At 41.5% G+C, this 27803-nt stretch overlaps 1 protein-coding gene across 17 annotated transcripts in view; it reads right to left on the reverse strand.

Moving 5' to 3' along the window:
* The window catches only part of PTK2 (protein tyrosine kinase 2), a 222193-nt gene that overhangs the window by 17943 nt on the left and 176447 nt on the right, over positions 1-27803 (reverse strand). For 16 of the 17 annotated variants that reach the window (XM_074577925.1, XM_074577923.1, XM_074577920.1 and 13 more), the window contains 9 exons: positions 25286-25386; positions 23893-24008; positions 22246-22346; positions 20990-21079; positions 19452-19656; positions 11724-11835; positions 8832-8918; positions 7495-7632; positions 5727-5858 (listed from right to left, as the gene is read on the reverse strand). In XM_074577925.1, coding sequence (XP_074434026.1) covers positions 5727-5858; positions 7495-7632; positions 8832-8918; positions 11724-11835; positions 19452-19656; positions 20990-21079; positions 22246-22346; positions 23893-24008; positions 25286-25386 — 1082 coding nt within the window. Of the gene's footprint in view, positions 1-5726; positions 5859-7494; positions 7633-8831; positions 8919-11723; positions 11836-12493; positions 12817-19451; positions 19657-20989; positions 21080-22245; positions 22347-23892; positions 24009-25285; positions 25387-27803 lie in introns of those variants that run through there. The other variant, XM_074577927.1, reaches the window with a different exon arrangement.

Genomic DNA, 27803 nt, shown 5'->3' on the forward strand with positions numbered 1-27803 from the left:
AATACAGAAGGTAGACTCTCTCCTAGAACGAATTAAGAAAAAATAATAAAAACATCATAGAATCATAGAATTGCCTAGGTTGGAAGGGACCTTTCAGATCATCCAGTCCAACCATCAACCTAACTCTGACAAAAACCATCACTAAACCATATCTCTAAGCACTATGTCCACCCATCTTTTAAATACCTCCAGGGATGGTGCCTCAACCACTTCCCTGGGCAGCCTGTTCCAATGCTTAATAACCCTTTCAGTGTAAAAAATTTTCCTAATATCCAATCTAAACCTCCCCTGGTGCAACTTGAGGCTGTTTCCTCTTGTCCTGTCACCTGTTACCTGGGAGAAGAGACCAACCCCCACCTCTTTACACCCTCCTTTCAGGTAGTTGTAGAGAGCGAGAAAGTCTTCTCTCAGCCTCCTTCTCTCCAGGCTGAACACCCCCAGCTCCCAGGATAGTTTTTGGCAGTTCCAAACTTGTGTCAAAACTCACAAACGAAAGCATCCTCAGGGGGCCTTTAAAAATGATTTTAACGCAATGAATTAATTTATTTGCTGTTAAATTAATTCTACACGCAAGAAGTCAGGGCTGGAAGAGTAACATACCGTACTGTGGCCCTAACGGAGTAATTTGCTCCTTATGGGCTGATTTTCTGTGTGCACAAATACTGCATGCTGGGCATCAGTGCGAGTATGGCAGCACGTGTGCCAGACTGCAGGGTAACGGGCCAAATCACACACAGAGTCGCACAGAATGGTTCAGGTTAGAAGGGACCTTAAAGATCACCCAGTTCCAACCCCCTGCCATGGGCAGGGACACCTCCCACCAGACCAGGCTGCTCAAAGCCCCATCCAGCCTGGCCTTGGACACCTCCAGGGACGGGGCAGCCATAGCTTCTCTGGGCAACCTGGGCCAGTGTCTCACCACCCTCACAGTCAAGAATTTCTTCCTGATATCCAATCTAAATCTACACTCCTTCAGTTTGAAATCTTCACCCCTCGTCCTATCATTACACTCCCTGATCCAGAGTCCCTCCCCATCTTTCCTGTAGCCCCTTTAGAGACTGGAAGGGGCTCTAAGGTCTCCCCGGAGCCTTCTCTTCTCCAGGCTGAACAACCCCAACTCTCTCAGCCTGTCCTCACAGCAGAGGTGCTCCAGCCCCCTGATCATCTTCGTGGCCCTCCGCTGGACCCGTTCCAACAGGTCCACGTCCTTCTTGTGTTGAGGACTACAGAGCTGGACGCGAATCTTCAGTTCCAGCGAGCTGTAAGGGCCAGCAGCAGCGAGGCCATTCGCAATTGTGGAGCACTGTTTTTGGGGATGGAAGTTGTTCCTTCGGCTTCTATATGCTATGCACTATGTACAAGTAAAATCTTGATTAACCTTCATCAATTTTATTTTTTTGGGGTGGAAATACCCATATGATCAAAGAACAACCCAGGAGAAAGTGCAGAATGAGAACTTCATGAATTTCTTACAATACTGCCTGTGTGACTGAGATCCAAACATCACAGGATATAAATGAGCAAAAACCTCATTCCACGAGTAAGACTCCTTACGTAGAAGACCGAACAGACACCCACGTGTTTGATATTTGTTCTGCAGCCATCTCAGCCCTCCACCTGCATACGCCCTGGACAGAGACTGTCTCCTGTAGTTACCTGTATTAAGCTTTAAGTGCAGTAAGGCTTTGTCTCCCCTCCAGCTTCCTCAAAAATAATTAAGATATTTCTATTCTCCTTCCTGGAGATGCCGATATCCAAAGCCCTCTTACGAAGAGAGCATGAAAGCCCACAAATTTAATCAGTGTATGTTAAAGCTACCAGACTAGTGTGCCACATCCCCTCTCTATCAGGGGGTGGGACGGAGTGTCAGTCCTGGGAAAAAATTCCCCCCAAATCAACCCCTCCATCAATTCTCTTCTTGCTTCCCAGTGGATATATTTGGTACAATTTAAAATTAAACACGTCTTTACACTTCACTTCTCACAGAACAGATTCATTTTCATTCAGGAGCTTCCCACAAAGAGAGATTTGTTTGTTTTCTCTTTTTACAGCAGAGTTTCAGAATTCTGGATGCTGTTACAGCTGCAGCTTGAAAGCAAAATTTCTATCTCCTTCCAAGCATTGACGAGCCACAGGTTCTCAAAGGACCAGTTTCAGGCAAACTGCTTACACAGATAACACCCTCTCCCAAGACTGGCAAATTTCCATTTCAATGCCATCGCAATTTAATTCTTCAGCTGGGGTGTCTTTTCTAGCAAACACAGCATCAGTGCTGTTTAGACGTGTACTAACATGCTTTGAGAGATGTATTTTTTTCCCCTGTAGAAGCAGCAATGAATTTCAAGTCATGAGCGAGTTGGTGTTACTCTGGGGAAACAAAAATTGTACTAACAGGAACCCCGCTGAGGATTTTTCTTCTTGTGGCAGGGTCTCACATTACATGATTTGCAGCCACTCCCCGGTGAGTCCAATTCTCAGCAGCAGAAGTGAGATACACTGTAGGAGTCTGAAGGCTGTGTAAATAGAGCTGCTTTTCAAAATAGCCAGTTTAAATTGAGAACACGGCACTGTATGGTTACATAAGTTAAAAATTAAAATCTGGCTCTGCTCTCTCTATTGTTCTCTGTGCTCAAAAGGAAAAATATTCTTCTGAAACCTGCCTGTAGCAGGCAAGGGACAACGCGCTTCAGCACAACCATTTTATCAAAATCTAAAGGTTAGTGTGGAGAGGTGTCGCAAAGCAAGCGAGAGACATGACAACAACTTTGAGAAAGTAAGTTGCTTCTCCTCCCGAAGTCGCCTGGAATGAAATTAGGGAAGTCCCTTCTCCCAAGAGAAGAAATGTCACAAGTTACTCACTGAAGGACATGGATCAAGGAGCGTGTGTGTGTAATATATGGATTATTGTGTAGTGATAGGATGGGGGTAACGGTTTTAAATTGGTAGCTTTAGATCAGATATTAGGAAGAAATTCTTTCCTGTGAGGGTGGTGAGACACTGGAACAGGTTGCCCAGAGAAGCTGTGGCTGCCCCATCCCTGGAGGTGTTCAAGGCCAGGCTGGACGGGACTTTGAGCAGCCTGGTCCGGTGGGAGGTGTCCCTGCCCAGGGCAGGACTAGATGATCTTTAAGGTCCCTTCCAACCCAAACCATTCTATGATTTCTACACTGGACTTGCGTTTGAACTCTCATGTATGAACCGTGGATATCCTTCAGGAGATCTGCAAGGCCTCCAAGAGTGAGTCCCCACAAGTGACTTTTCTACTATCTTGATTTCTTCAGGGCTAAACCTAGAAAACCGCATTCCTTTTCCAAGAAACACCCATTTATAAACTGAAGATTCCTCTGATGTACATCCTGCTATGGGTTCAAATATACGCTGTAGCTATCATTAGCTTGTTTAGCTTTTGACCCAGTGTATAAATCTGTAACAGGCATTCAAGTATAAATCTAAAGTCTCTAGAGTCAAAGTGTTAATGCAGTAAGAAAAAGAACTGAAGTCTCTCATGGATTCCAATTCCTCATTTTAGCCATTTAAGTTCATACTTCCACTCACATTTTCTCTGGTTTTTGCCTTTTTAACCCTCTAAGGTTTTACATCATCCAAATCCAGCTCTGGCAAAGCTGCAGAGCTGTGGAGCTGCTCACAAGTCCATCAGTGCTAGTTCTCCTGAGTAGGCAGTGGCAATAAAGATAGTGTCCCCTCGCAATAAAAACTAACACATAATGAAAACACAGTAATTCTTTTCCAACCATATGCTAAGACTGTGTTATAGATCAAGAGAAAAACAGCAAGTCTCTCCTCGAGCAGCAATTTGGGGGATGATAAACATCCTAATGGTTCAGAAGCTGAATCAAAACAGAGTAACAAATACAAATAATTATAATCTATTCTGCAGAAAAAGCCAGAAAGTTCAGAAAGATCAGAAAGTTTTCTGCAGAAAGTTCTCACACATGATCTACTGCCACCTGAAATCACAACGCCTCATTCTCAGTAAGCATATTAATTCCTCCAAAAGTTCTTGACCATCTTGAAAGTTTTAACCGACAATGGGATCAATTTGACTTCCTGGGCTTGTGAAAGTCGCAAGCAACTGGTGCCACTCAAGACTGGAAAAGCTAATGCCTAAATTAGGGAAGAAATTTTCCTTCCCCCTCCCTCTCTTCAGCTTGTAATAAATTGGACAAAGCCATCTGAGTGCAGTGGTTTCTTTACGGTCGTCCAATGGCAAACCGCAAATTCCCAAGTGCATTCATGAGGAAACCAGCCAAAAGCAAGCTTCAACATCCTTTATCAGAAGTAACAACTTAACAATCTGGATCTTGGATAGAACGTGTACTGGATGTGGAGGGCATCTATCACTAGCTCTCAACAGCCAGTAGGGATATATCCTACCTTGGTTGTCTTCACAGCCAGCAGCTGTTCTGAACACTTCTGAATACCACACATAACTGAACCCCTGAGAGACTAAGACAATTCAGCTGGCAAAGAATAAGGCCTTGGTAACACCGTCTACGTACAAGATCTGCTCTCCATTCCCGCCCACCAGCTTCCCGTAGAATAAAGCATAACTTTTTACTTTCAAGGAACTCAATGTCCTGGATTCAAGATCCCTAAAAGACTGTTTCAAGTTCTGTGAGACAATCACGACCAGCAGTTTTGGTGTCTAAATTAAAAAATAGTTCATCTGTACAACTACGATTTTCCTGGAGACCTGCCCTAGACAGCGCAGAGAACTCTTACAGAAACCACAGACCATTATCACCATCCGCTATAAATAGAGAGCACATTTATTCAAACTTACCTCCCGTAACAAACCTACGGCACCTGCATTTATACAGGCACATTTTTAAACTATGTACAACATAAAAGGCTTCCAAACCGAAACATTCCTTGAAATACATTTTTTAAGACCAAACATGCGACTGATGTTTGTCACAAGCTTTGTCACAACCCGTAGCACACCACTGTAAATTATCCACCTCTCACGTGAGGCTCACGCACCCATAAACTCCCCAGCCTGAGCCTACACAGAGTAATATGCTACCAGAAATCTTCTGCTCCATCTGTAGCCATCGCTCTCGAGTAGGAGAATTTTAACACATTGAATTTTGAAGGCCAGGAAGCCAGAGTTGAACTAAAAAACATGCACCAGTGGCACTGACAACAAGAAAACACGGAACTGCAGAGAAACAGCAACAGAAGATCCCATTATCGATGCGTCTCTTCTTTCCCCCTCTGGTGATGTTCAGAGCTTTTTCCCCACCTCACAGAGCTCTCCCTTAAATTATTTCTTCCCACTAACGTGTCTCATTATTCCTCCAGTGCAAGACCGCTTACAACTCCTCCTACAGTCAGGGTTGTTCGACGGCTGATGGTTATCCCTTTTTTAGGGGCAGAGTACGCACAGATCTGTCTCCTTAAGAACAAACAGGCCATCTCCAAATTGGCACAGAATTATACCCACAACTTCCCACACATAAATAAATACTCAACTGGATAAAGTGAGACTGACTAAAAAACCCAGCTGTTCAAGGTATTTATAATCCAGGACATGCTTACTAGCTGAACATCTAACTTAAAAACTGCTTCCAAACCTACATTTTGGTAGTGACTCCTATGTTCAGTAAATGCTCTCATTTCACGGAATTGATTAGTTTTAGCAAGCTGCAATAAAAAATGAAAAATCATAAGGAGTTACGAAGCACTATGAAACAAAGCATTACCAGGAATCGTTCCTCTTTTTCAAGCCAGCGCTGATCTTCTTCCATCTCCTGTTGTTGTCGTATCAATCTCTCCTCCATCAGATGTGTGGGTAGAACCTGGCCCATTCCTCGTATGTCCAAAGTGCCCGAATCCTATAAAACAGAGTATGTTTATTCAGTCTCACGACTTCGAATTTATATGAACAGCTGCAAAAACTTACAGATAATAAAAGAACAGATTTTTAAAAGCCCAAATGCAGTCAAGCAGAGTTCCTTCAACTCATTATAAACTGAAGCAGACCATCAGAAGAAACTCTTTCCAACTACAAACATTTTATCTGCCTTGCTCCTAAGCACTGGAACCAAAAAGATTTGAAAAATTCTGTTCTGTTTTTCAGTAACGTTGTCACATCATACATTGCACTTCATTTAAGTTGGACAACAAAGACAGATTTATCTATTTCATTTTCTTGGTCTTGAGCAATAATCTAACCCTCCAGTTGTTAAAAAGCTGCGAGATACATTTTTTACTCCAAACAAACACGCTTTTCAGTTTTAGCTGACACTTGCAAAGCATGCCACAAAAACATTCATCATTATTTTTGAGTAAGTTTTTAGGCATGTCTTAAGCTTACAATACTGAATATACCGTATCCCAATGCAGTCTGGGAATCATTAGCAAGTAGTGTACATATTCGTATTCTTAAAGAAGCCAAGGGGAGTTTGGTAACAAACTTGACTGAGATTGTTTGTAGGTACCCAACTTCCCAAGCTTTTGTGAATGTTTTGGCTGTAACTTCTTATCACGAACACGTGCAAAGCATTCACATGCTTCCACCAACACTTTATTCAAGCCCAACGTAGTTAAACTAAGTTGTTTCTCCTGCTAATAACCTACAGGGATGCTGAACTACGTGGGACTACAACCCTCAACTATACACGGCGTGAACAACAACAGCACGGCAGCAAGTAGCAAAGGCAGACTATATGGGCGAACCAACCAAGACAAGCAGAGGAAACTGAAGACGCGGACACCTGTCTGCTCGCCTGCATTCAATGGGTAAGCCTCGGTGACCAGCCCAACGTTTATCAGAGGCACGGGGAATACAGCATCGGTTAGAGAGGAAACGGATTTAAGATAGAAGCTGCTCAAAGTGAATCTTTGTGAGAGGATAAAATGGTATGAAAAAAGTACAAAATACTGGAGGAGAACAGAAAAAAAAAAAATGACAGAAGGTTAAAGGGGGAATTAATTTGATGTTCCTTGCAGCAGCTCTGTGCAATGGTGACAGGCTGAAAAGCACCTAACAGGAATGCAACTCTAGAACAGTTTTGCAGACCATTTCATTTTCTGTTCTGGATAAGCTACAGAGAAGCCTCAGATACTTTAGCTGTGCTGGCTATCTCCCATGAGAGGTATTTTTAAACAATAATGATACTACATATTTTTACGTGAGTGGCCCTATCTCTCTTAACAGCAATAAGTTTCAGTAAAGCCTTCTTTTAACAAATGCAAAATATTTTCTATCATTCAGTTAAGATAATAAGTAGTAATAACTTCATCGAGAATTTGTGTAAAGAATATACTTTATGCCCAGCGCCACACAGGAGGATTTGTTTCATAAAGAACAGAATTCAGTCATGACTCCCATCCCACTGCAGTAAGGCAATTTAAAAAATACCAGAGAAACACTTAGTTTTCCTACAATAATCTCCAGATGCACCTAAATAATAAAAGAAGTGTATTTACTGTACAGAGCGCAACAACAGATGTGTCAGTTCGTGATACCTCCATGTTTGGTTGCCACACTGATATTTCCTGAGGCCGGTGGTTCCAGGAATCTGCTTGATCCAAGAGAGAAGCCTGCCCAGGATAAATGCTGCCTGCCATGGCTGGTATCCCATGAGAACCGGGGTAGCCAGACACCTTTAGGATTTAAAAAAAAAGAAATAAAAAAGAAAAAAAGGGTTCTATTAGTAAGACTTCTGCTTCCCCATAAGTAATAGCTCCCCGCCCCCCAGGCGAGCAAATATGACTCAATTCAAGCAGTCACTGAGAGGGAAGAGGGGAGGCAACATCAGAAGGAGGAAGCCAAGCCAAAATATGCCACAAAACCTCTTTTTTAAGTCTCTGAGGATGCCTATCATAACGTAACTATTTGAGGATAACCATAACTAGATAGAAATACACTTCTTGAGGATAACTATCGCTATTTGAGGATGCCTGTCAAAACGGCAGCATGAGAAATTATGTTTTAACCTTTGCAGTCAAGAAGATCAAAGTCCTCCGAGGAAGAAAAATAAATGTATTGATATATTTGTAAGAGCTACACACGCGGAGCTCATATTCAAGTTAACAGGAGCCTGCACACATCACCCTACAGAGCCCTGTAAAAATGTACCCCCCAGTGTATGTTACAAGCTTAAGTCTTGAGTGACAGCCCATAATTAGTGTGCTAAGCTGTGCAGCCTGAGAATGTCTCCACAGGAAAATCAAAGTAGTTTTAATGAGTATGAAGTACTCATTAAATCAACGAAAACCTCCCCCTCTCCATGGAAAGAAATAATCTCAACTGAGACTGCTGTATACGGCTGCAGCTTTGAACAAACTCAAGAATGCTTGAAGTACTTTCATGACAAACTTTTGTTTTAAATTTCTTCAGCAGTGTTAGGAAGAAAAGCAAAATCTGCGAGTAATAGGATGCGGTAGATCTGAAGGCAGTTATCAGCCACCAGAAAATAAAACCGTTTCAGAGATTCATCAGGGAGCAGAGTACCAGTAAGTCCAAGGGAAGTCCACCAGACAATGCCATTTTATAAGGCAAGTCATTTTATAGCTTAGCAGGAATGTAACAGGAACACCACACTCCTTCAATAAAAATGAAAATGTCTGATGCGTTTCATTGTAGTTTTAGGAACCTGAGCACCATATCAGATATGAAAGTATTCGCCACCTGGAGTAAAGCTACCAGGCTCAGCTCGGTGTTCGTTCTGATGTAAACCAAAAACAAGTTAACAGAACTCAATGAAACCAAACCGTGTAAGAAGTGAATCAATCCCACCAGCTGCAACTGAGTTATAAACCCCACGTTTGAAAAAACGCGCACACAGCGTTAGATGTCATACCTGGTAATGGTTCGGCTGTACCATGTGCTGTGGACTTGGATAAAACCCTTCACTGGATCTCGGACTGGGGTAGCCAGGTCTACTGGGCTGTAAACGTAAAGGAATTTTTAGAGACTTTAGAAACAGAAAACTGAAACCAGAAAATTACTCTTCGCTGAGACAAACATTTACAGGTGGTGCACCACAAAAGCAAGCTCAAACCCCGCCCCCAAAATAAATATTCTAAAATGACTAACACTTTTTACAACAACTAAAATTAAGTTTTCCTCCATTTTTCCTTGGAAATGGAAGCAGCTGAATTGTTTGCTAGGTATGTCAATAAATAACGCTTGCTCTGTGAATTCTTTGTGCATATTTAATTGCCTGCACCAAATGACCTGCTGTGGGCTGTTTAACTCTAGAGGGGACATCAGCTAAGAACATAATTATTAAATCAAGTTTCCAGGTGCAAATATAGCGTTGTTTTAAGTTCACAATCTGCAGCACATAAAGTTTTGCTAATAATTTGATGCTTTTGTGACTGTTCCCAAAATAATGCTTTTACTTCAGTCAGAACACAAATCGAGTTGGCTTGTTTAGCAGGAATATTTCCACTGGTTATTCTGAGGACTGAAGTTAGTTCTGATAATTAACTTCTCTGTAACTAATTGCCTCAACATGGAAGGTGCTTCTGACCATATTCTGAACATGGGCGGTACATTATCCAGGCTTTGCTTTGCAACCCATTCCCAGGCAAGGAAAAACAAGAACGAACCAGCTCCTAATAGAAAGGAGAGCTAAAGAACAGCCATCAACCAAGAGTCTTTAACCTGACCATCTTGCTTTACCCCTTCAGGAGAAGGGCAATACTTTACACATGAACAAACAAGACGTACAATGACAGGAATACAGGAGAAAATTCACCAGAAATTAAACTGCATGAAAAGAGCAGGTATAGAAATTTCACGCTACTGAATGCTGTAACGTTGGAAAACGTTGCTCAGAACATGTTTTTATCTTCCAAGTAGAAATGTTCTCTTACTTTGCTTGATATTAACCTCCCAAGGTATATTTGGGTTTTTTTTTTTGAAGAGGAACAGTGCTGCTGGGTGTTTCAGGACTAGAAAAATCAATCCAAGAGGGAAAAAACCAACCCAAACCTCAGTGTTCTGCAAATGGGCTCCTTCAGTCCTTCTGGCGCTTAAAGGCAACCACCACGTTACTACTGCGAGATTGCGGAATTTTATCGTCACTTTATGAAAAATGTCATTATCACTCTGTACTAGGGTATCTTCTGCCTTAGGTTTCTAATTGAACCCACTGTGAGATACAAGTGATTTCATAGTACAAATTGTGACAGCTATGAATTATTTGAGAATGTGTAGGAATTTAATGCTATAAATAAAATGGAGTTTAAGACCTATAAAGACCTGAAACTTTTATAATGAATTGTTGGTAGAAAAAAATCAGTTGTCACCATCAGAAAATTCAATAGTAACTGAAGAGATACTTAAAATCTCTTATCTGTGAAATTCAACTTGTTCTAATGTTGTTAGTATGAGCATCCACATTTTACAGAAAAACACTGTATAAAAAAACTTAGCAACAACTGCATCACAAATACAGTGAGGACGCACTGACCCCCTCAAAAAAAGATATGCAGTGTCAGAATTAATTTCAATCTTAACACCTCTCAAGTGTTTCAGTTTACACATCACACCCAAAGCTCTCACGATAATCACTTCACGGTGTAGCTCATATATTACATTAGTAAAAGGAACTTATTCTATTTGGATTAGCTCCAAAGCTTCAAGACTAAACAAACTCTTCAAACCAGGTTGTAAGAATTAAGTAGCACATTGTTCCAATTTATGCAGTTTATCTGCTTCTGTAACTCGGAACATCGTCTTTATATATATACACCAAATCCTGCTAGTTAATCTCGGATGACTAAACAGGTTGAAGGACTGTTTTTAACTCTGGAAAGAAAGCAGCAATTCCACTGCCCGTATTTCTTGGTTGCCGCAAAGCTATCGAAATGCAGAACCGAGCTCGGAAATACATTAGGCAACAACCTGGGGATGGGGAAAAAAACCAAACCAAAACAAAATAAAAATAAGGTGCCTTCCTATGGCTGTTAGGGGATGCGCGCAGCAGAAGGTGCCACACGAGTAATACCGACACCATTATTAGCACCAGAGCTTGAGCAGAGAGCTACAGGAATCCATCACAAACTGATCAGAACGCAGATAATATTCCACATTACAGCGGTGACTGCACAGACTGAAATTCTTCAAAATACAGGCTCAGTCCTTCAAAGTGCAAAATAACGGTGATGGGAAGCAGAGAAGTTACTGCGAGAAGAGAGAGCTCAGCAACCGGCGAGGTGAGATGGCCACAGCTGCAAAACACATCAGCGACATCCAAACAGGACAGACGTGGAATGAAACAAAATCAAACGTAAACTAAAACACTGAAGGTGCCTGGACGCAAACCCCTAATTTTCTGTCCACAATAAGGAAAATGCAATCAGTTGATTTCTATGCTCTCACTGATGTGTTATGAATAAACTTCACAGTGGTGTGACGGCTCGCTAGCTAAAGTTTCACAGGAGTGCTACAAGAAAGAAGAAGAAAGAAAAAGCTACGAAACAATTTTGTGGCAACTATGGTAGTATTTTACAAGTTAAACAACAAGAAACAGAAAACCGTTGGTGCGATGTTATAGCATGGATCAGTTCTAGTAACGGTTCAAGCAGACCCAGGTCATTTCAGGCAAGTATTAGCAGACGATGACAAAATCGGCCAGAATGCCGTTGTTTGAACAAACCTATCAAAGGAGGCTGTGAAGAAATAAACGGAATGAAAGGGTTTTTTTTTTTCGTTTGTTCTTTAAACACACATAATTTGCTACCTTGGGAGGAGCTTCATCTGATCCTCCTGAGTCCCAGGATACTGTGACTTGTCGCCTGGATTCCATTCTCATTCGTTCTTCTTGCTGCAGCTTCTCTTCCTCCAGTATTGTACTAAGAAAAATGTATTATATTTAAGTAAAACTCCAGTTCAACGTCCGACAAACCTCTCCCCAGAGCTCCCACATTTTTCAGACTAATGAATACTATTCGACAAAGTGAATGAGAGCTGAAACAAACTTCTTTTCCTCATATTGGTTAGGTTTCGGAAAATCAGTATCAGGAAGAAATACTTCTGTAGGATTACCTGTGTGCTTTTAGTAACAGAAGCAGCACGAGCTTTTAGAAAGCTGTGGTTGATCTTGTACAAGAATTTTTTGCATGTCAACAGCTCTTTTGATGTGCAATTACACAAAGAAATCCTTGAAGACGATCAATCAAGCACTTAACTTGCACAAACCCTTATTTTTCACAAGAAAATATTCTACTGAACTGCTGCAAAGGTTCAAAACAAACCGAAAATGTTCTTTGCTGAAACTCAGAGCTTCAGATCACTGGGATTTTCTTTCTTTTTTAAACAAAGCAGTCAAAAAACATTTTAAATACTATGTCTTCAGCTCTTACGTTTTAGCCTAAGCAGGAACACATTCATCAAACTAATCTAGCAAAACAGAAATATCTCACGGTATTCACTCAGCTTCTAAACGTTCAGGTCAAAAGGCGACACTTTCAGCAAAGTACAAGACAGTAGTAAAACTGGTTCGCTACTTACCACTGTTCTGACTATTAAAAAGACTGTTTGAAGTTCAACGTGATACTGCTGCCCCCACAGCAGCCTCCTCCCAGTTCTGCTATGTGGATTATTAATGTTGGATATTTGCCATTTGAAAAATACGCAGAATGAAGCTTTGAAACAGGGAGCTGCAAATTCGCTGGAGCTGCACGCTACGTGGATAGGCTGGAGATGTGAGTAGGGCTGATTATTTACATATCTCTATCCCCAGCGTAAAGATAATCCTGTAAAGGAGCTATTCCAGCTTCTTTATCACTCCAGAGTTTCCAGAAACAAAGCTAGGTTCTGAGTTTATAATCTCCTCTTCAGTCTGCTAAATAACCACCCAGAATTACTCATACGGGGGATGAGATCAACTCCAGCAATCTATTCTAATCTTGGAACTTTACTGCTTATTTCAAGGCTAAATTCCTGCTTGGTTGGAGACGAGAACTTTGCTTTCCCTTACTCAGCCAAAACAATAAAATAAATCTATGCCACTTCTAAAAAGCAGAGAAGTCATCTCGTCTCAGTGCAGCTAAACCAAGTTTCTAAGCATTGCTGCAATTTCCATCCATCATTGCTGAAGTAGCAGAAGAATGTGGAACAAAAACAAAATCAGACAAGTTATTTGCAAAAGTCATCCTGATGTAACCACCACGGAAACACAGCTACAGCCCAACGGAGGGAACTAAAAAGAGAAAATCTTTTTAGTTCACTTTTCTCTTCCTTCAGAGTAAGGAAAATGAAGTATTTCCTACTTGGACCCATAAAGAACTAGCAAAAAACCCCACTGCTTTAAAGCTGGGTCACACTTCAGACACTGGGCATGCATTTTTATGTAGCATGAGAAATGAGCCAACATGCATCCGTGGCCATGAATCATGACTCTGATCTTTCAAGAAATACCTCAAGGTTTAAAAAAAACCACAACAAAACAGCACAAAAAAAATAAAAATCCACCCAGACATTGCATGAATAAAATATAGATTTTTAACAAAGCTGCTGATGCGGCAGTTGCTCTAATCTGAGCAAAAGAGTGGAACAGGGGTGGGCTAAAAGCAGGTGACTAAATTTAGAGATGGCTTCTTGACAATTCTTGGCCATGGGTATAATTTGTCACAGCAGAGTCCTGTTTTTCCATGAAAAGGAATGAAACACCAACATCTCCCTGCCTTGCTATCAAAGCCCTTTGATCTGTGGTGTCCTGGTATTTAATACAATACCATTAACTTTAATAATATCACTGGAAATCACAAATTTCTACCGAAATGACTTGTTTTTCGTAACATAGGCTCAGTTTTTTGCCTTATGACTCTACTTCATCCCACTCTTCCCCAGGCCCCTTCCCCAGCAACCCAGTAACCAGCCTGGTCAGGGGCTGATCAGCTGCGGCAGAATTTGCACTTGGATGCCCTTGAGTACCGCTGACAAGAATATAAAACAGGAATGCCTCAGAGAAGCATTACTCGAAAAAAACCACAAAGAATATAAATGACTCACAGAAACGTCTTTGTTTTTACAAAGGGAAGACCAATCCATAGACGGAGTAAGAGCGTGCCAAGAAATATTTTTGACCTTTTCTCAGTGCAGCTGCTTAAGGACTCTGAACAGTTTATTAGAATCTGCAGAAGGTCAGGAAAGTCAGATCTAGGCATATTTTCCCAAACTGCACATATTTTTAGCAGCAAAGACGAGCAAGCAGAGAAGTATTTCTATTCATAAGATTGCCCTAGCAAATCTTGAGGTAGCACAGACAAACTTAACTCATCTTCTTGGCTAGGTTAAATCTGATGAAAATCTCAGCTATTAAAAGTTTGCAAAATTGATAAACTTATTTCCTTTACAAAGAACCTTTTTACTGGAACTGGCCATGTGACATTGAAAAGGCAACATCTACTGGGAGTTTATCTGCAATACTAAAACATTTCCTTACATTTCCAAAGGCACAGCAGTATCAGTGTGCGCTGCAATGGTGGTGTGGGACCCAAGAGCAAGTGCTGACCCTGAACAAGCAGCTTCTTTATTTCTCTCTGTGGTCTCCCGCCACCAGAAATGCAAACCTGGATGCAGATGAGTGACTCAGAATCATAGAATTACCCAGGTTGGAAGGGACCTTCCAGGTCATCGAGTCCAACCATCAACTTAACTCTGACAAAAACCATCACTAAACCATATCTCTAAGCACTATGTCTACCCATCTTTTAAACACCTCCAGGGATGGTGCCTCAACCACTTCCCTGGGCAGCCTGTTCCAATGCTTAATAACCCTTTCAATGTAAAAATTTTTCCTAATATCCAATCTAAACCTCCCCTGGTGCAACTTGAGGCCATTTCCTCTTGTCCTGTCGCCTGATACTTGGGAGAAGAGACTAACACCTCTCTATACCCTCCTTTCAGGTAGTTGTAGAGAGCGGTAAGGTCTCCCCTCAGCCTCCTTTTCTCCAGGCTGAACAACCGCAGCTCCCTCAGTCGCTCCTCACAAGACTTGTTCTCCAGACCCCTCACCAGTTTCATTGCCATTTTCTGGACACGCTCCAACACCTCATTGTCTGTCTTGTAGTGAGGGGCCCAAAACTGGACACAGCACTCGAGGTGGGGCCTCACCAGTGCCAAGTACAGTCCTGTCTAGTCCAATCCAGTCCTACTCACCACACTGTTCCTGATACAGGCCAGGACACTGTTGGCCTTCTTGGCCCCCTGGGCACACTGCTGGCTCATATTCAGCCAGCTGTCGACCAACACCCCCAGGTCTTTTTCCACCAGGCAGCTCTCCAGCCACTCTGCCCCAGGCCCGTAGCGTCCATGGGGTTGTTGTGCCCCAAGCGCAGGACCCGGCACTTGGCCTTGTTGAACCTCAGACCATTGGCCTTGGCCCATCGATCCAGCCTGTCCAGATCCCTCTGTAGAGCCTTTCTACCCTCACGCAGATCAACACTCCCACCTAAGTTGGTGTTGTCTGCAAATTTACTGAGGGTGCACTCAATCCCCTCCTCCAGATCATTGATAAAGATACTAAACAGAATTGTCCCCAACACTGAGCCCTGGGGACACCATTCGTGACTGACCGCCAACTGGATTTAACTCCATTCACCAAATTTCCCCATACTGCCCTAATTTAAAGCCACTTTCATATGGACATTATTGCTAACGGTCACTGTCAAAGAGCAAAAGGCTAACAAAGCATTTTGCAACCTCCACCATGTATTTCAGGTATGTGCTAAAATAGTTTTTGGCAGGATGCAATGAAAGGAGAGGACTCAAACTACCCTGCCTCTTATCAGTTTTGTTCCTTTTATTTACAAGCAATATCAAGTCCCACATCAAATGCAGTCATGAAAAGGCTCGAGTCCAGTTCTCATCAGTTAATTATCTTACTGTTGCCATGAAACCAGACTTTAGAAGTATAAATAAGTCTCTTTTTTTTGGCATTCTTTATAGAGCTGTATTAAATAGGTGACCTGCAGTGCTGGGGGGCTAGTGGGGTCATCCACTCTGGTAAAACCTGTGCTGCTTCATCAGTGACCAACAGAGGGCCGGACTCACGCCCTTACCACAGCAGGGATACAACTGCTCTTTATTTTGCTATTTTCAGTAGAGAGAAAGCATAAGCAATAGGTACTTTATACAAAATTCATTCAATGATGCAGCGAAAAATGTCATCCAATTGCATTTTTAAATTAATGTAAATTAATGTAAGGCTCAAAATTAAAATCCAACTTAACCTCCAGCACAAAACATTACCAACCAAAGGGACATTTAGTGCACGACCACCCACAAGCACAAGCCTGGGAGCTGATTTATAAGAAAGTCTGTGAGTACACTGATGTTAATTTGGCAACACACACCTGCAGCATACCAGAGCAAAGAATAAATTAAATTTAATAATACATGCATGTAGGAGATAGTTACATGCATGGTTACAGCGAGCGCATGATTATAGTATAGTAAGTGCATGGTTATGGCAAGTGGCTAGGAGTCACTCTGAAGGGAAAAAGCGATATTGCATGATTTGGGTACAGTAAACACTTTGCAAAGGGCCTCTTATTTACCATGTAGTGCAAGACTAAAAATCTCTTCGACACGAAATCAGTAAGGCAACACATGCTTCCTGATTAAAATACCACAGATGCTAATTGTGGCCCAGTCAGTGACAGAATCGCAGGAGTAGCAGGGTAGCACCTCACTTTCCTAACTTATTCTCAATTTTGCCACCCCTTAAAATTGAAAAAAAGGACTCAGGATGAGAGGAGGAATTAAATTTGGAAATCCACAACCCGCCCATTTGTTTCTGTGTTTGCTGTGAAGACTAACTCACCCCTATCCACTTTGGACAGATCAAATGCTATAAAACATCAGGCCTTAACACTACCCTAATAACGCCGTATAAATTCTACAGAAATCAGCATCTTCGCATTGCACAAGCAGCTGCACGTGAAGCTGTGCAAAGCAGATGTTACTACGAAATGGGGAAAAATAACAGAGAACACACCAAATGCTTATGCTCCCATCAGTGCTATTTCAGATGCAGAAAAGAAGGTTTTTTCCCAAAGCCACGGACTTTTTCTCATTAAAAGAGAGAGGAATGTTGCACTGCCGTCTCACTGGCTTCAAGCAAACAACTGCTCTGCTCTCAGCTTGAAAAGACTACCCTGGAGATGATCCAGAACGAGCAGCAGCAACACCACACAGAAAAGGCCACCAGGGAAATGGCTTGTTTTTGCAAGTTCATGGGAATTTGAGTTTTGAAACACAATCTTTCCTAGCTGCCTGAGAGCGCCTCATCATACGGGAATTGGCAACCTTTCCAACGAGACTCTGCCTGCGAGCAGCGCAAAGAAGCCCTAAGGACGACCGTGCTGCCTAACTTCCAGGAGATAAAGGTCACCAGTTTGGAGTGGCAGAAAACTCTCTGCTTTGGCGCCAATAGAGTAAAAACTGGATTTTAGGGTTGCTGTGGCCCCAGGAGAGAGCCTGTCCTCTAAACAATGCTCCAAATCTCCCAGCATGACTAGAGGAGCAAAAACCCACCCCCTTGGTGCAATTTTTCATCTAGAACCAGAGAATGGTTTAGGTTGGAAGGGACTCCGGGAGGTCTTCAGTCCAATCTGCTGGTACCGCTGAGCTCCACGCATGGCGAGGTCAGGTTGCTCAGAGCCTTTTCCAGTCAAGGTTTGAAAGTCTCCCTGCATGGAAATTCCAGAGTGTTTCTGGGCGACCTGTTCCAGAGCTTACCCCGCACACTGGGAAACATTGTGATTTGTAACTAAGGAGACTGCGCCTTGTTGCATGTCGTGAGCGTTGGTTCTCGCCCTCTGTCTGTGCATTTCTGAGGAGAGCCAGGCTCTTGGGCACTGGCCTCTCCTGTTTAACTGGTGATACCATTCCATGTCTCTCACTATTTTCCCCTCTCCCACTCCAGACTTACGCTGTTATAAGTGTCGCTGCCATCACGCTCTGTCTGAGTGCAACCTACATTCTGTTTCAACCCACAAAACAATTACTTTTACTCTGGATTTACTCATGCTCTTCCCTTGCTGGCGAGATACTCTCCCTGCCTGGATTTACACACCATACCCATCTTCCTAGTCACATTTTCTTTAGGGTTTAATTCTCCTCCATGCCAGTCAGCTGTAAGTTATCAGTACAATGTGACTGCACATTAAAAAGAATCCTATTCTTCCAGAGCCAAAAAAAGAAAAAAAAAAGCCAGTTCCCACCTATTACCCAAATCACACAACCGCGTCATGTCTTTTCCTTGCAATCCCTACCAGGATTCCTTCCTTTGCAGTTAACTCCACACAGTCAATAGCGTAAGTTCTTTGTGAGAAGGGCGCCGTCAGCCTCTATCTATGTAAATTCTTAGTCTACCCAGGAGCTCCCAGAGTAACAGATGGCGGAATCATGCGACATTTTTAAGAAATAGGAAAAAACTTAAAGGTAGCTAAGTTATCCATACAGCTACTCCGAAACAGCATCATAATTATATTAAAATCGTCCTTTTTTAAAAATCACCTATGAATTATGTTGTACCATGAACAAGTGACAATGATATTACGAAAATAAAACATGCCCAAAAGCACAACTTTGGAAGAAGACATAAGATAAAACTGAAGAATTTGGCAATGAATTACAACAAATGCAAGAGTGGATTTACAGCATACAATACCTAGATATTGTCTGAAGTTTATATTGACTTAGGCAAAATAGATAAAGTCCCATGAAGTCCCAAAGCTGGTCACAAATATCAAATGTGTCTACACGATACAGCAGTGATGTTTCAAAGATTAAATATCACTCCCACTTTGTGGCTGGTGAAATGGAGATATGGAGGCTGGAATAAATTATTGCAGAATAACTAGGGTGTGAATTCAGACTGGTCTCAAAAGTGCGTGCTCACATTTATTCCAAGACAAACATCAGGTAGACCATATCCTGGTTTACAAAGGGCAAAGGAATTTCTAGTTAATGACGTTGCATTTAGTGCAGGATCTGCAATTGCACAGACACAGCTGCCACAGGGCAGCTAGTCTGCTCCATATGTTATAACGGCACTCACCTGATGGTTCATTTATTTAAGAAAGGATACATTTCTACCCCAAAACCGAACACTGCACCTTTGACTAGGTAATCACTCTTAAATTCTTTCTACCTCCCTCCCCAAGAATTGTAGCATACATAGCTAAAATTATAAACAGATTGCTAGTAAAATATGAGGGTTTTCTTGGGAGAGAAAGGTGATTCATATTTACAGTTATTTGAATTTCTTGCCTAGTCTAATTTTCTCCAACAGATAAGGTCCAGATTTCCAAGAGTACCAACAACCTGGCCTTATGAAGATAAAACTTAACACACTATGTCTTACATTTTCAATGGAAAGAATATACTGTAACAGAAGATACAGTGAAAAATAAATGCTTCTGAAGAAGGAAACGACCTTTCAGAAGTATAACCCTACCTGAGTTGTGCTTTAAGTTCAGTAAATCTGGGTCGTCTGCTAGGGTCGTACGCCCAGCACTTGGTCATAAGGCTGTAGAGGGTGGGAGGGCAGTTTGGAGGCATTGGGAGCCGCTCACCGTTCTCGATTCGCCCAATCACATCATTATTCTTCACTCCTTGGAAGGGCTTTACCCCATGCATTAGGATCTCCCACATACACACACCTGAGAAACACACACACAAAAACGTTTTCCCCAGCGTGAGCAAACAAAATAACCCATTAAAAAAGAAACAAACCCCAATTTTGCAGAACCAAACAACGCGATTTCTTCTGAAATGTGTAGCTGGGGAATCAGTTTGACTTACCGGCTGGCAGCAGAGAGGAGTGATGTGCGGTAGGATTACGCACGCGGGATCAACCTGAGCTATTTATAAGGAAGCATGACCCACAGCTGGCTCATGGCAGCCCGGCTTCACATTTCACTACCTTTTACCTATTGTAAATCAGAACGGTTGCTCATATTCAAATCTACCCTTTTACGAAGTAGCATGAGCTGTGTTTGCTTTTCCCTTTGACTAGTTCCAACGGGCTTGTTTGGACACGTAGAGTGTATTATCACTGTGAGGGTGTTTCAACGCTGGCATCAATCCAATTTTTTTTGTGCTGAAACTAGGTAATAAAACAGTTTCTGCTGAAACTGTGTTAAAAGCACAAAGGGAAAAGTGGTCTGTCAGTTTAGAATTGGCCAGAATGTTCCACAGACTTCATTTTTCTAACTCTCTACTAGTTTTCTTCAACCTATTACAAACCTGCTAAAATTCACATGCCCTTCACTTAAAACATTCAAATTTTATTTTGTAAAAAGGGTGAACCCTTACTCGTTTGTCCTGCTCTTATTTCAAGCCTCATCATCTTTGCTCCCTTACGCAGCCTGTCTTTGCTCTGTCCATCCAGACCAGCAGTCTGGACCAGTCTGAGTACAGGCGATCAGATTCATATAAAAACTTGCATATTTAGGAAAAAAGATCAAGGCTTCAGGATATTCCCATTTACGCTTATTCTTACTCAGCTTCTGGTCATGTTTTGTAAGCTAGCAGGAACTACGACAGACAAATTAAGTGGGAACTTAGCATTAAATATCTGGAAGCGGGACATGATGTAGGCTGATCTATTCACTAAGCAAGGAAGCAGGCACATCACCGTAAAAGAAGTAGTGAAAATATAAAATAGAAACAGAAACAACAACGGTATATCAAAAAGAAATCAGAAGGAAAAACGACAGTAAAAAAAATCATCTCCGTTATGACTATGACCTAATTTCCTTGTACCTTCATTTCTGGCGGCTTCTTACTAGAGGCGAAAAGGCACGTGAAACTTTAGGCTTACTAAGTAGAAAAAGGAAAGAAAAATAGAGAGATGGAAAATGTGCTGGAAGAAAATGGATTTTCAGAAAGTCCGGTAAAACCAGTGCCAAATATCTGGAAATTATTCATTTACAGTGGTTAAAATAAAACATCAAGACACTTGAGAAACCCCACCGTTCGGTACTCACTTACCAAACATCCACACATCGCTCGCTGAGGTAAACCGTCGGAAGTTGATTGACTCTGGAGCCATCCATTTAATAGGTAATTTTCCTTTGGAAGCTATTGGGAAGGCAAGAGAAGGCAGGTTTTTATTCCTACCACTGAGCTCAAACACAGATTTTGTTCCTCTAGACAGAGAGAAGAGCAGCACTTCGCCTAAATATTCGGACTGATTGAGCTCTTGCAAGTTTTAAGTTAATTCTTATTTCAAGATGCAACTATTGCGGTTAAGGAGGTACCGGTATGAAATCCGAAACAGTCACAAAATCTCAGCAAGGGAGTAGGTGTTGTTAAATGATTCATCAAAAAAAAGGGTAGGTTGTTTGGCCTTACATAAAACAGAAAAAAGAACCAACAAAACCGCAATAATTCCCCAAACCTCCCAATAAAGCCCCCGATAACAAACCCCAAAAGCACAAGAAATGATCATGTCAGAAAGCATTCCTCCTCTCCTCTCAGCAATTAAACTGACGGTATGTAGCTCACAGCGATATGAGACAAATGAAACAAGGAAACATAATAAGTGTAAGGGGACAGATAAAGGCTATATTAAAATATATGTCTGAAACTAGAAATACACTGAAGATCAGATTTATGGTTTCACAATATACATCAGATACAAAATGCTCCTGTTGGTACCCTACAAGCATTCTCTCCTCTCCTGCTGCGTTTCCCATCTATCAGGCACTGCAGGACACCTCACAGCTGCTGGAGCCACTTAAGACCAGCGTTCCATCCAAAATGGGGGGAAAAGTAGGCTTCAAAGACTTTTTTGTACTGAACCTCCCTAGTCCAGCGGCATCTGAAGTACGCAGCACGCAGCGACAGCACAAACTCAAAATTTAACCATAGGTAACCTTGGGCTCATTGTAGGCTATATTATGCCATGAATATGAATATTATCTCAAATAAGCCTTAAATGTGGGTAATCTTCTAAAAATTGTTAAGAAAAGCACTATAAGCTTATCCTTAAAAATGGAATTTTACCTACACATGAATTTCCTACTTTTTGCAACTTAAATCAGACCTTGTGAACCTTCTCCCTAAGCGTACCCGTAGGAATTTACTGTCATCTATTAAATTGTTTAATAGCTTGCCTTTTTATACACGTACAACGGCTAGACCAAGAAAATCTGGTTAATTCCTTTTGACAACAAAAGGATCGCTATTGTGGAGGCATTTGTGTTCTAAGAGGCCTGCAAGAAGGATCCAGAGTGTCAACTTACCTTTATAGTAAGTACTGTCTTCCATGTATCGGGATAAACCAAAGTCACCTAATTTCACACAGTCAGTGGCAGACACCAGCACGTTTCTAGCAGCAATGTCCCTGCCAAACAGAGGAGATATTATTTCTAGTAATTAAAAAAATTGAAGTGGTGAAATAATATTTGGAAAAAAGTTATTAAAACCCAGAAGTATCAAACAACTTTGAGCGGACTGAATTATTTTTCTAGTCATGCTTTGGGTGTGCATGTACAGGAAAAGATAACTACGTATTTGTCTACTGATTCTGAGAAGTTTGCAGAAATGCCGCAGTACGTTTGATCCTTATGCGTAACAGCTGTCGTCTGAAAGTACAACCATCCGTGTCAACATGAGAGGAAAAAGTTTTATTCTTCATCTATTTAAATGTCACAGGCTAAAAGTTTTTAGCAATTAGGGTTGGTGGAAAAAAGAAAATCTGCCTCCAGACCCTGCAAAAGTAAGGAATTGGTTTAAGATCTCAGTCCTGTAAGAGGCTTCCTAATAAGGAGCTCGGTTTTTGGCGATGCCACAAGGATGATGAAAAGACTCGAGCATTTTTCTCCCACACTTTCCCAGGTGAGACGGCCCGCCGCATGTGTCTGTTGATTCTGGATTTCAGCAGGTTGACTAAGCATGGACAGATTTAGCTTTGAGCAGGGAAGTAAGTTCAGCAAACAGCACTGCTGCTTTCCCCCGTTTCAGTACAGCATGAACAAGTTCTGTTTCGAAATTTCATTGCTAGAGTTAAAATAAACAGCAACTTGGCCAAAATTCAAGTGTCTTTAACAATTTTAGGGGTCTGTTATTTACAATGTTTTTATATACATATCTATGTATATAGACATACCTAATACTTACATATACCTGTGTTTGTATGTACAATGCATACAACACACATAATTTGAACGTAAGTATTTAAAAACAAATAAAATGCTAAAGTTCAAAATTAAATGGTACATGATAATTGGAGTGCTGTGAACTTTTAACTGCATACAGGAAGAGGCTAAAGCCAGTCTCTTCTCCCTAGTAGGCTCATGTAAAATTCAAAACGCACCTAGAAGGAAATTTAGGCTCACTTTCTGATTAAGCAAGTACTTGTGTTTTATAAATATTTTGTTTTCTCTGTTCTTCACTTAAGAAGGTGGTGGCCCCTTGTTTTGCTTTGCTGTATTTGGAAGATTGCAGTTGACTCGCAGCTTTAAGAAATATTGTAACGCAAAGCAACAACTCGGCTGAAAGCCATTCTGATTAAAATCCGGCACCCTCCCCGAGTCAATCCTGGCGTGGGCCAGCAGGTGTCACTCTTGAAAAGGGTGTAAATTTGGTGACAGCATTTAAAAAAACCACGACATACTAACACGGAGACTGCCATAAAAGAGGTAAGTGGATTTTAAGAGTTTGAAAGTATCGCTGCTACACATTCATGCTAAATCAAGTAAAAGAAACACAAAAGAAAGGTTTCAAAGAATCCAATTACGTGTTGTAAGCGTTTTCTCTTCGCTTGAGCAAGTGTATCTAATAGCCAGGATACTGCCAGTCAAAAATCTAAGACAGCTCGTATTCCCATAGATTTCAAGTCGTTATGTATAAAAATACACTCGTACACATATATAGGTATAAAATCTTACCTATGTACAAATCTTTTGCTCTCTAAGTAGGCGAGTGCTGTGCTAAGCTGGTGAGCGTAGAGTATCAGAGAGGCCAGATCCAAGCTGTATTTTCTTACTTGCAAAAACGATCTCAACTTTTTGCACCAAGAAGGAAAAAAAGGAGACAAGTTAGGATGAAAAAACAATGAATGTGAACAAGGCACATCTCAAATTGTAAAGTTCCTTAATGTTCCTTTAAGTTCCTTCCTTAAGACTGGATGAGAAAAGAAAATGACTTTCCATGAAGAAGTCTGACTCGGCGTTAAATTCAGGCAGGTTTTTTCTACATGAAAACCATTAGCCAAAGAAACAAACAAAAATCTGTGCATTGTGTGCAGGCTCTGTGTGAAGACTGAGAGCATCTGCTGCCGCTGTTCCAGAGTAAAGCACTTGTGGACTTCTTATGCCTTCTTCCCTTGAGAACTGCGCGCGTTTCTGGCCAAAATAATTTCAGAACAAAACCGTACACACAACAACCCGAACACCAATTAGATCAGCACTTTTTTGGAAGCATTAATTTTAATCTACATTTGCTACAACAACTGGATATAGCTCAGAGTGGCCAATATCAACGCAGAATTTTTAAAGGCTTCCTAGTAGAAGGCAGTTAAGACCTAATGGAAGGTGGCACTGAAGTCACCTTAGAAATTAAAACACGGCTTTGGCAAGTGATTTGGGCACTGGAAAGGAAATCTGTCAGTTTTTGACACAAAATGACTTCTCCACTACAGGTTTTTCTGCCTTTTTTTTTTCCCTTGGACAACATATCGCAGTTTGGTAATTACAAGGACTGCTTTGCAATGCAACGCAGTATTACTTCAGCTCACATTTTCAGAAACATGTAGCTCAAAAAACCGAAATTATTATAAAACCTGAGAGCTAGTTTTGTTAAAACCACTGATCCAAAAGACATAATAATAGGAAAGTCATCTCCTCTAGGGTCTCTGCTGCAGAAGTTGTACAGAAAAAACCCCAAAGAAATTCAGTGTTCCGAGGGAAAACGCAGTATTATTCAGTAAGGATAAAAGATGTACCACATAATTTCACTTCTCAAAGGTATGTTTGCAGATGCTGTTTAAATGCTATTGCATTATCATCATCTTGACCCAGGTCATGCTCTCACTCTGGAACAGCAACTGAAGTTCTCTGAAAACAATGACTGAATGACTTTGGTATGAGCTAATGCAGTTCCCTCCGTGGAGGAGTTTGGTCAAATTCTGACACTCCTGTTTCTGAGTCCATGATTCTACAAAAAAGTATGATATCACGTTGGAGGAGAGCGCCTTTGCTGAGAAGTGGTTTTTTAGTCTTTTGTAAAAGTATCTGTGAGCTTAAAGAGACAAGACCAAAGTTGTACCAGGATTTTTCATACCTCTCCAAGCGTACAGAGCTCCATGATTATCCAAACTGGGTTCTCTGTAATAACTCCAATGAGCTTCACAATGTGAGGATGATCAAACTGACGCATTGTTACTGAAAGGAAAAGAAACGAGACGGTGTGTTACACAAAACCTTTTTTTTTTAAATAAAAACAAAAAAGTCACTTAAGAAGCATTTAGTCTAGGACCAGAAAATATAATCACAGTTCTGCAGGACTTGAAACAACTGCCTGGAAGCAATAACGTCTGGTCATTTAATGTTCCGCATTTAAGTATGAAACACTGAATGCTTTAGTAAACTGCTGTGGAAGGTGCAAGTCAAGTCAGGTTCTCTGGCTCTTCTGCCCTGGCTGAGCATAACATAAATTAACATAATGACCTATTAATCCAGTGCATGACCAATTAACCTGTGCCTTCCTATCGGAAGAGGAGGAAGGAGAAAACGGTACGTACAATTCAATGTCTGGGAAAAACGTGTATCAGTTTATGACATCGACAAGAATCTCATTTAATCATTGTGTTCACATCTCATTTTATTTTCCATGGACTTAATTAACTTTTCAGTCTCAGCAGTGCAGTCACAGTGTATTTTATGCAGTAAGGCATACAAACCACGGAATCATATAAAGGTTTGGGTTGGAAGAGACCTTAAAGATCACCCAGTTCAAACCCCCCTGCCCTGGGCAGGGACACCTCCCACCAGACCAGGCTGCTCCAAGCCCCATCCAGCCTGGCCTTGAACACCTCCAGGGATGGGGCAGCCACAGCTTCTCTGGGCAACCTGGGCCAGGGGCTCACCACCCTCACAGGAAAGAATTTCTTTCTAATATCTAATCTATATCTCCCCTCTTTCAGTTTAAAACCGTTACCCCTCATCCTACCACTACACTCCCTGATCCAGAGTCCCTCCCCATCTCTCCTGTAGCCCCTTTAGGTACTGGAAGGGGCTCTAAGGCCTCCCCGGAGCCTTCTCTTCTCCAGGCTGAACAACCCCAGCTCTCTCAGCCTGTCCTCACAGCAGAGGGGCTCCAGCCCTCGGATCATCTTCGTGGCCTCCTCTGGACCTGCTCCAACAGGTCCATGTCCTTCTTGTGCTGAGGCCCCCAGAGCTGGAGGCAGCACTGCAGGGGGGTCTCAGCAGAGCGGAGCAGAGGGGCAGAATCCCCTCCCTCGCCCTGCTGGCCGTGCTGCTGGGGATGCAGCCCAGGATGCGGTTGGCTTTCTAGGCCGCCAGTGTACATTGCTGGCTCATATTCAGTTTTTAATCCACCAGTAGCCCCAAGTGCTTCTTCTCAAGGCTGTTCTCAATCCACTCATCACCCAATCTGTATGTGTGCTGGGGCCTTGTTGAACCTCATGAGATTCGCACAGTCCCACTCCTCACGCCTGCCAAGGTCCCTCTTGATGACATCCCTTCCCTCCAGAGTATCACCCAACTCTGCCTCTCCAGATGTTGGATTTGGGCCTTTTGAAGAATGCTGTTAAAAACTAGGAGTCAGTATCTTCTGAGAGAGTTTGCAATCTGAACCCAAACAAGAGAAAGGTAACAGATAGGAATTAAAATTAAAAAAAAAAAAAAAAAAAAAAAAAGGAAAGAAGAAATGGCAAAACTATTAAATCAAAATTGAAAAGCACTATTTATCTGTCTACGACGTTGGCATTTCCTAATCTGTCAAGCTCAAAGCACAATAAGGAGCATTCAATGAGCAATTATTTTTCTACATTGTTAAGAGACAGCAGCCTACCTTTGACTGCTAAGTTATTACTATACACGATGGTATTTACTTTTCCAACAGCCAGAAATGTAATGGAAAAAAATTATAGTAATTTAAGAAAAATCTGACATCCCAAACCAAGAAGCCATTAACTGTGAACACAGCTTTTCTGAACAATTAGAAAAAATATCCTTGAACAAAGGAAGAGTGAATAAAAGTATACTGTAACATCTGTCCACAACCAAATAATTTAGTGATATAATACAATACCTTCACAAGATTTATAGATATACAATAGTAGAGGATAACAGGCAAAAGTTAAGGCCTAAGTCTCATATTTTAATGTGCTTACAAAACCAAACAGCAAAGAAATCAGTAACTACAACATTCTTATAGTTGTTTTCTGTTCGTATTCACCTCAACAAAAAGCCTTCCTCCAGGTATGAAATGTACAGTTTGGGGAATGCAATATTTCTGGGCAATTAGGTAGAAAATTGGTTTTTAATTCTGAATTTTCAAAACAGATCTCTCTTAGACACATCATTTTTAGCACCTTCGTTAACAAAGACAACCACCTGACCTTCTAAAGTAATAAACTGAAACAAGTGCTGAGTTTTTTTTTTTAATTCATTAAGGAGGAAGAAGGAAATAGAGGATCAGATCTTTAATATTCCAAAACTGTTTCTGAAGCCTTGCAGGAGTCAGATATCACAGTTCAGTTCAGAAAAATCAAAAAACTCACATATAATCATATACATGGGCAATGGAAGGACGTAAAGCGGTCTTCCTGGCACAC

This window comes from Larus michahellis, chromosome 2 (assembly GCF_964199755.1).
Source record: "Larus michahellis chromosome 2, bLarMic1.1, whole genome shotgun sequence".
Lineage (NCBI taxonomy): Eukaryota > Metazoa > Chordata > Aves > Charadriiformes > Laridae > Larus > Larus michahellis.